Genomic DNA, 10,068 nt, shown 5'->3' with positions numbered 1-10,068 from the left:
CAATAAGATACTACAACCCGAAAATACTCACCCCGATAATAATACTCACAATTTATGAATAATGTATAGTAACATAATAACCAGTAGCATTTAGTAAGTATAAAATGAATGTTATCGGTTGAAATAATAATAATAGATAATAATAAATCAAATAATAAAAAAAAATAACAAACGAAAGCATTATTTCATCATAAGGAATATGCCCACCTTTTTTAAAAAAAAATTCATAGATTTAGTTTATCAGATAAATTTAAGTAACTCCCCGCGGAGCACTATTTCCACTCAGCCACTAAGCAATGGCCACGGGTAATTCTGACTCCTCCTTGGTCAAATATTCAAATGTTACTTACTGTAACTACCAATGATGCCCACGCACCAGGGTTACCTACTCGAGTCGTGACATTACGGTCTGCCCTAAGGGAACGGTCTATGTTGTGACACCCACACCACCAACCTTATATCGCATCCATCGTTAAGAGCCGAAATACCTTCTCGTGCCATGTTAGGGTTCACAACTCACTTGCTCAAGATTCTAAACCAGGCTCACCCCATCACTTTTAAATTTTAATGTATCATTGGTTAAATTTCATGTTTCTTTACTTGTTGAGATATTCACAATAATTCAACATTTAATTACTAATAATGTTATACTAACTCATGAAAATTCCCAACATAAAGTATTACACATGTCACACAATAGTAAACAAATGTACAAAATTTAAATAAACAATTTATTTAAACCATGGTATGAAATAATAATATAGACACCAAAAAGAAGAAATAAATCATAATCACACATGCATGGATTTTCAATCTACAAGATTAGATTAGCACAATATTAAATTTTTGTCCAAATAAACAATTGAAGAGATAATTTTTGATTCCTCCTTAATCTGCAGAATTTTCAGAATGCATAACTCGTAATTAAAATTATAAATAAATTACTTATACAACTCTAAAATTTATATAAATCTACAGAATACTCAATAAACATGTTATGGTCATTTTTCAGAAATCATTTTCCAAAAATAAATTATAAATAATTCTGAAAAATTCCAAGAAAATTTATGACACAGATTTATCACATTTTCTTAAATTAATTCCATACTTAAATTCATAAATTGATTCCATAATCTAAAAATTTATTATGAAACTAGACTTCTCAAATTTTATTTTTGTTTAGAAATTACCAGATTTGGTTTAATATAAAATTTTTAATGATTTTTCAAACACATAGTAAAATCTTCCTATAGCTCCAGATTTGGTTAAAAATCTATATAAATTCCTACAAAACTCCATAATTGTTACAAAAATGCATGGATGAAGTAGACATCATTATAAACAACTTTGTAGAAGAAATAATCTTCAAATTTAGAGTATAAAATTGTCTAAAAATTCGTACAAATGTTCTAGCAGATGCAAGGACCAAATAAATTCTTCAATCCTCTCTTTAATGGTATAAACTTCACATGCAAGCCTATTTTCACAATAATACCATGACTTTAAGACTATCAATATTTTCAAATATTTGATATACACATCACAAAATTTACATACATATATAAAAATTTCTATCTATAAATTAGTCATTTTATCATATAAATATAATCTGGAAATTTCAACAATAAAAAAAAAAAAATGAGAGGGTTGAGAGGGCTTTCTTATTTAATAATAGAATGATGAAATGGTAGAAAAATTTAGCTTCTTTAATCTCTCACTCTTCTTCCTCTCCTACTCAACTTAGCTACTTCACAGATTTCTTTTTTCTTTTTTTTTTTTCCTTCACCGAATGCTTGCATACATGTCTATATACAATGAATGTTTGCATGCATATATATATATATATATATACAATGCTTGCTGAGCCCTTTCTCTATCTCTCCTCTCTTTCTCATCGTTCTCTCTTCATTCTATGAGTTCACTTTCTCTCGATTCCAAGAGTATAATGGGCTCTCCTTCCCTATAATAACATGAAATCCAACATGTGGCAAAGTTGCCACCAAAAATCTACAAAGTTTTTTTTTTAAAATTATTATTATTATTATTATTATTATTATTATTATTATTATTATTATTATTATTATTATTATTATTATTATTATTATTATTATAGTTGTTGTTGTTATTATTATTATTTTTATGTGGGTTTCTTAAAATTGATACACTAAGATTTATAACTAAGGTATTTAGTAAGAATAATTATCATCTTGAATCCTAATTAAAATAATTTATAAACAACAAATATTGAGCACCCACAAAATTATTATTCTTAATAATGTTTTTGCTAGTGATTGAATTGGGTTAATTTAAACAAATTTTTACACTAATATATATGTCAGATAGACTCTGGACAAAATTAATTAATTTATATATTTATTTATTTTCTTTTAAGAATAATTAAATGTGGGTTTTCACAATCTACCCTCCTAAAAAAAAATTTCGTCCTCAAAATTAATTCGTACCTTTAGACTCGAAAAGCTGAGGGTAATTGGCACGTATCATATCTTTTCATTCCCACGTTGACTCTTCCGTTCCACGATGTCTCCAAAGAACTCTAACCAATGGTATGGTTTTACCTCGTAATTCCTTCTCGCGACGATCTAAAATTTTGACAAGTTTCTCTTCAAATGTCACATCTTCAACAAGATTAATTTTCTCCTAATTGATGATGTGAGAATGGTGTGGCTCGTATTTCTGTAGCATAGAGATATGAAAAACATTATGTACTCCAACCAGTTAAGGTGGTAAAGCCAAACGGTACGCCACTTCTCCTACTTTGCTCAGAATTTCGAAGGGTCCCACATATCGAGGTGCAAGTTTTCCTTTCTTCCCAAATCGTGTAGCACCTTGACGAGGTCGAACTTTGAGAAAAACATGATCCCCTACTTCAAATGTTAAGGGTCGTCTCCTTTGATCCTCATAGTTCTTTTGTCGACTTTGGGCTGTGGTTAGCCGTTGTTTGATCAATTTTATCTTTTCAATGGTCTCCTGAACCAAGTCTGGTCCTAATAAGGTTATTTCCCCTACTTCAGTCCAACAGACTGGTGACCGACAAGGTCGCCCATAAAGTGCTTCATACGGTGCCATTCCAATACTGGCCTGGAAGCTATTGTTGTAAACGAACTCAATGAGGGGTAGGTGTTTCTCCCAACTTCCTTTAAAATCCATAACGTAAACACGAAGCATATCCTCCAAGGTTTGTATCGTCCTTTCAGACTGCCCATCGGTTTGTGGGTGAAATGTCGTGCTAAAGCATAGATTCGTTCCCATTGCCTTCTGCAAGCTCTGCCAAAATTGAAAAGTGAACCGAGGATCACGATCAGACACGATACTAACCGGTACTCCATGTAATCTAATCACTTCTTTGATGAACAATCTATTGAGTGAATCCAACGTATCTGATGACCCGACAAGTAGGAATCGGGCTGTCTTAGTTAATCGGTCTACCACCACCCGCACGTCGTCATGTCCCTGTGGTGACCGAGGCAAACCGTCACGAAATCCATGGTTATGTGTTCCCATTTCCACTCCGGAATTGGTAAGGGTTGAAGTGTTCATGCCGGTCTTTGATGTTCAGCCTTTACTTGTTGGCATGTCAGGCACTAAGACACAAACTTTGCTACATCCATTTTCATTCCGCCCCACCAATATTGGTGTTTTAAGTCTTGGTGCATCTTAGTACCTCCCGAATGTACTGCGAATACTGAATGGTGGAATCCCTTGAGTACCTTTTCTCTTAGTGAGTTGTCGCTGGGCACGAACATTCGACCTTGATATTTCAAACTCCCATCAGTGTGAATTTCCCAACCAGGCATGGCTTCACTAGATTCCATTTGTGCCTTGATGAATGCTACCTCCTAATCGTACTTTTGTGATTCCAATATCTCGCTCAAAATTTTAGGAGTAGTAATCTGAGTACCAAGGTAAGCCTTTTCATCTTGAACCCCCATTTGCGCCCCAAATTCATTGAATGTTCCAACTATATTCCATTCTCTAAGTGCTAAACTAGCAACAATCCCTCTATTTTTGCGACTTAGTGCATCTGCCACCACGTTAGCCTTGCCGGGATGATAGGAAAGGGTAAATTGATAATCCTCGAGATACTCCATCCAACGTCTTTGACGCATGTTTAGATCCTTTTGGGTGAACAGATACTTCAAGCTTTTTGTGATCGGTGAATATCTCAAACTTTTCACCATACAGGTAGTGTCTCCAAATTTTGAGTGCGTGAACTATAGCTGCTAACTCCAAGTCATGGATGGGATAATTCTTCTCATGGTTCTTTAATTGCCTTGATCCATATGCCACCACCTTGTCATTCTGCATCAATACGCACCCAGACCTTCTTTGGAACCATCACAATATATGTTGTACCCAACGTCATGTTCTGGCACTATGAGAATAGGGGCACTCGTCAATATTTTCTTGAGTTCTTGGAATGAATTTCACAAGACTCGTTCCATTCAAACTTTACCCCCTTTTGAGTCAAATGTGTCATTGGTTTGGCCGATTTTTAGAAGTCTTGAATGAATCTTCGATAGTAACCGGCCAATCCTAAGAAACTACAAATCTCGAATGTGTTCGTAGTTTGCTTCCATTCTGTCACCGCTTCTATTTTAGTTGGGTCTACTGATATTCCCTTTTTAGATACCACATGACCCAAAACCTTTACTTCCTCCATCCAGAACTCACATTTACTAGCCTTAGCATACAATTGGTTCTCTCTCAAAGTTTGAAGTACCATTCTCAAATGTTGTTCATGGTCTCCTTCAGACTTGGAGTACACCAAAATATCATCCATGAAAACTACCACAAATTGATCTAAGTAAGGTGTGAATATTTTGTTCTTTAAGCTCATGAACATGCCTGGTGCATTGGTTAGGCCGAATGGCATCACTACGAATTCATAGTGGCCGTAACGAGTTTGAAACGCAGTCTTAAGAATATTTTCCTCCTGAACACGCAATTGGTGATACCCAGACCTGACGTCTATCTTTGAGAAATACCTTGCCCCTCTAAGCTGATCGAAAAGGTCATCAATCCTAGGTAGTGGATACCGATTCTTAATGGTGACTCTATTGAGTTGTCGGTAATCAATGCACAACCTAAGTGTCCCATCTTTCTTTTTAGCAAATAAGGCTTGTGCTCCCCACGGGGACGTGCTTGGCCTTATAAATTTATTGTCCAATAATTCCTGCAACTATGTCTTTAGCTCTCTCAATTCAGTTGGTGCCATACGATGTGGTGCCATTGAGATCGGTGATGTACTAGGTTGTAATTCAATGGTAAAGTCTACTTCTCGCTTTGGGAGTACTCCTGGTAATTCCTCTGGGAACATATCAGCATACTCGCACACCACACGAGGTAGCCCTAGTTCCATATGATCTTTATCTTCCAAAACTAAGTTGGCTAGCCACCAAACTAGGTGATCGTGCCACTTTGAATTTCCAAGTGTCAGTGATAGGGAATCTTGTCTATCCCCCTTAAATTGGAATCGCGTTCCGTTCTGAGAGTAAGCAGTCACCGTCTTCCGATAGCAATCAATGGTGGCTCTATGGACTGATAACCTGTCCATTCCTAGAATAACGTCAAAGTCTAACATTTTCATAACTCGTAGGTCGCAAGTTAAACGTAAACTAGAGACTCCTAGTTCACATGATTTGCATACGAGATCTACTCGAGTTTGACCTTCTAGCGGTGAAGCTACACTCATAGGTGTTTCTAATTGTTTAACCTCTAATCCCAAAGTTGCAACACATGAAGCAGATATGAAAGAGTGTGATGCTCCAGAATCAAACAAGACTTGTACGCAAAAGTTCATAAGGATGAGTATACCTTGAATCACTGAAGGATTTCCACTGTCTTCTCCTTCTTGGAGTGCAAAGACTCTCCCGGTGGCACCCTAATTTGGCACCCAAGGTTTCCTTGCATTGGCATCTCCTGGTTGTTGAGTCCTCGATTGTCCTACATTCCGATTAGCCGGTGGTTGGCCTCTGCCGGATTGGGAATTTTGCACAGCTCGTGTTCCCTGAGTTGGCGCGCATTTGTTTTGCTGAGTGACTCCTCCTTGATTGATGTAGTAGCTTGACCTTTGAGGACAATTGTTCCTGAAGTGCCCTTCTTGGCCACACTTGTAGCACCTTCCCTATTACGCTGTTCAGGATTGTACCCTTGCTGTTGTTGTGGCCCCCTAGCATAAGGTACCGAGGCAGTAGGGGTCCTGTTGTTCCTTGAGGGTCCTCCACTTCTTGGCTGATTGGCTCTAGACTGCTAACCTTGGGTCCTTGTAGTGTCCATCTTTTCTCTCTCTAAGGTAAGAGCCCTATCTACTATACATAAGTAGGTAATTGCACTGCAACCAGCTTGTCTCGGATCCTCGAGTCAAGTCCCCACTCAAAGCGCCTTACCTTATTTGTTTCATTTGCCACTATAGCTGTGGCATGGCAAGAAAGGGCCTCCAATCGATTGGCATACTGTGTCATAGTCATGCCTCTTTGTTTCAGTTGGAGAAATTCTTGGATCATCTCCTGCCTTACTGAGTTTGGGAAGTACTTTTCCATAAACAATTCCTCGAACTGTCTCCAAGAAAGGTCTGCCACCTGACGGCTTTCCTTAATCATTGTCCACCAGAAATCGGCCTCGCCGTCGAAGAGAAATGAAGCGAGGGACACATGGTCCTGCTCGTTTTGAATCTCTAGCATCTCCAATATTTTCTACACTTGCCTTATCCATGCCTCAACTACGTAGGGATTGGGTTCTCCGAAAAAAATTTGGGGCCTGAGTTTTTGAAATTTTGCTATTAATTCCGCTTTGTTGTTTTCATGCCTGGGTTGGTTTCTTAGTTCATTAGTAATTGCCCAAACGAAATTCATGATGTCACTGTTGTTGTTGCCGTTGTTATTGTTGTCATTGGATCCATTTGCTCTAGTTTTTCCTGCCATTTTTTGTACGAAGGATATTATTATTACACCATTTATTTATTTATGTATTTATTTATTTATTTATTATTATTATTATTATTATTATTATTTTTTTTATTTTTATTTTTTAAACTGCAAGTAAAATAGTCTAACTCACAAACTTTTAAATACTAGGATTTCATTAATGATAATAAAAGATCAATACATTCATAAAAGAAAGAAAGATAGAAAAAAAAATTCATTCTACTACATAACCGAGGGGATTCTCTCACCCCATTACTAATTACTGCAAGACTAGGCCTTTACAATGAAATCGCAACAAAATTTTTAAGCAACCTAGCCTACCCCTCTCTTATCCCTCTTAATTGAAGAGCCACGGATAGTGTTGATACACCTGCCAGGCATAATCCCAGCTCTCATCGTAAAGTCTGTAACACCTTCAACGGACTAACAACCTAAGCCCTTCCCATCCACGCGCTGGCTCAGAATCCTCATAGGGACCTCTTCATAAGTGAGTGGGTCGTGGAAGTTCGCTGTCCCATCTGTAGGGATGATCTTTCCGGTCGGTGAGGCTACAAGGAAAATGTCCGGGTGCTGGAAGAGGTTGGTGTAATTGTCGACCAAGGCTGGTGGTAAAGGGTCGACCTCGTACATGATCCCAGCAAATTCCCGGACAACTCTTACAGGTCCCACGTATTTGTCATCCTCCTTTCGATGCTTCCACTCGCAAGGTATTATCGGTTGTAGCCTAACATACTCCCTAAGTCCAACTGGGAATGCCACCCCCTGCGCCACATTTCCCGAGTCTGCCTCGTCTTATTCAAAGACATATTCCATGGAGTAACTCCTCCTTGCTCTCTTCTCCTTCAGACTCTTCAGGGGGAAGGACAGCTAAGGGTTCCGCAAAGTTTATTTCCACATCATCCTCCTCATCCATTTCTTCCATCATTTCTTCTTCCGGATCCTCCTCCTCTGGTTCAGACTCGGAAATCTCCGCCCATATTTTGGATCGCTTAGTAATGGCTCCTCTTCTGGGTCAGATTCTGCGTTCGAGAGCCAGTCGTCGTTGTGTGGTGGGCTCGACATCCTACAGAGGAAATACGACACTATTATACATTTGGTAAGGCTTTAGATCATAAAATGTTTCTAATTGAAGCGCAATAAGAGACGTGTGCTTAAGTCTACCCAAGGTCTCAAGGGTTTCTAGACCAAAGCTCTGATACCATGTTGTGACGCCCACGATTTGAGGACATCATAATAACATTTAGAACTTAAAATCAATTTTGTAAATAACTAACCCCTCATCAATGTTGTCACCAATATTACTAGCATTAATTAATAACCCAGAAATTAAAAGTTCTAAAATTACAACTCCAATAAAAACTTAAAACTTAGTCTTAGTACATAAAAAAAAACAACACGAATATAACAAACAAACAAAAAAAAAAAACTAGAAACTTAGAAAAATGGTTCATGAATCTTGGGCACTCTTCAAGCTAACCAAGGCTGAGTGTTACCTTGTAAGGCCTCGGTATTTCCTTCGGTTTCTTCGATACCTGGCATAAAACGCCAGGGCAATGAGAATGTCAATGAGCGACGAGCTCAATAAGATACTACAACTCAAAAATACCCACCCCAATAATAATACTCACAATTTATGAATAATGTGTAGTAACAGAATAGCCAGTAGCATTTAGTAAGCATAAAATGAATGTTATCGGTTGAAATAATAACAATAGATAATCATAAATCAAATAATAAAAAAAAATATAATAAACGAAAGCAGTATTTCATCATAAGGAATATGCCCACCTTTTTTTTAAAAAAATTCATAGATTTAGTTTATCAGATAAATTTAAGTAACTCCCCGCGGAGCACTATTTCCACTCAGCCACTAAGCAATGGCCATGGGCAATTCTGACTCTCCCTTGGTCAAATATTCAAATGTTACTTACTATAACTATCAATGATGCCCACGCACCAGGATTACCTACCCGAGTCGTGACATCACGGTCTGCCCCAAGGGAACGGTCTATGTTGTGACACTCGCACCACCAACCTTATATCGCCTCCACCGTTAAGAGCCGAAATACCTTCCCGTGCCATGTAAGGGTTCGCAACTCACTTGCACAAGATTCTAAACCGGACTCACCCCATCACTTTTAAATTTTAATGTATCATTGGTTAAATTTCGTGTTTCTTTACTTGTTGAGATATTCACAATAATTCAACATTTAATTACTAATAATGTTATACTAACTCTTTAAAATTCCCAACATAAAGTATTACACATGTCACACAATAGTAAACAAATGTACAAAATTTAAATAAACAATTTATTTAAACCATGGTATGAAATAATAATGTAGATATCAAAAAGAAGAAATAAATCATAATCACACATGCATGGATTTTCAATCTACAATATTAGATTAGCACAATATTAAATTTTTGTCCAAATAAACAATTGAAGAGATAATTTTTTATTCCTCCTTAATTTGCCAGAATTTTCAGAATGCATAACTCGTAATTAAAATTATAAATAAATTACTTATATAACTCTAAAATTTATATAAATCTACAGAATACTCAATAAATATGTTATGGTCATTTTTCAGAAAGCATTTTCCAAAAATAAATTATAAATGATTCTGAAAAATTCCAAGAAAATTTATGACACAGATTTATCACATTTTCTTAAATTAATTCCATACTTAAATTTATAAATCGATTCCATAATATAAAAATTTATTATGAAACTAGACTTCTCAAATTTTATTTTTTGTTTAGAAATTACCAGATTTGGTTTAATATAAAATTTTTAATGATTTTTCAAACACATAGTAAAATATGCCTAGAGCTTCAGATTTGGTTAAAAATCTATATAAATTCGTACAAAACTCCATAATTGTTACAAAAATGTATGGATGAAGTAGACATCATTCTAAACAACTTTGTAGAAGAAATAATCTTCAAATTTGGAGTATAAAATTGTCTAAAAATTCGTACATATTTTCTGGCATATTCAAGGACCAAATAAATTCTTCAATCCTCTCTTTAATGGTATAAACTACACATGCAAGCCTATTTTCATAATAATACCATGACTTTAAGACTATCAATATTGTCAAATATTTGATATACACAT

At 36.2% G+C, this 10,068-nt stretch overlaps 1 protein-coding gene across 1 annotated transcript; it reads right to left on the bottom strand.

Moving 5' to 3' along the window:
* Positions 1-5,200: 5,200 nt before the first annotated feature.
* LOC145823672 (uncharacterized) lies at positions 5,201-6,701 on the bottom strand. Its single transcript, XM_082923173.1, has 2 exons — positions 6,408-6,701; positions 5,201-5,902 (listed from the first exon to the last, which is right to left on the bottom strand). Exons 1-2 carry the CDS (start codon positions 6,699-6,701, stop codon positions 5,201-5,203), a joined length of 996 nt encoding a protein of 331 aa, XP_082779299.1.
* Between the last annotated feature and the right edge of the window lie 3,367 nt (positions 6,702-10,068).

This window comes from Camellia sinensis, chromosome 4 (genome assembly GCF_055761805.1).
Source record: "Camellia sinensis isolate YWXY chromosome 4, ASM5576180v1, whole genome shotgun sequence".
Classification (NCBI taxonomy): Eukaryota; Viridiplantae; Streptophyta; class Magnoliopsida; order Ericales; family Theaceae; genus Camellia; species Camellia sinensis.
The sequence above is the reverse complement of the archived record's forward strand: the minus strand, read 5'-3'. Positions and strand labels throughout refer to the sequence as shown.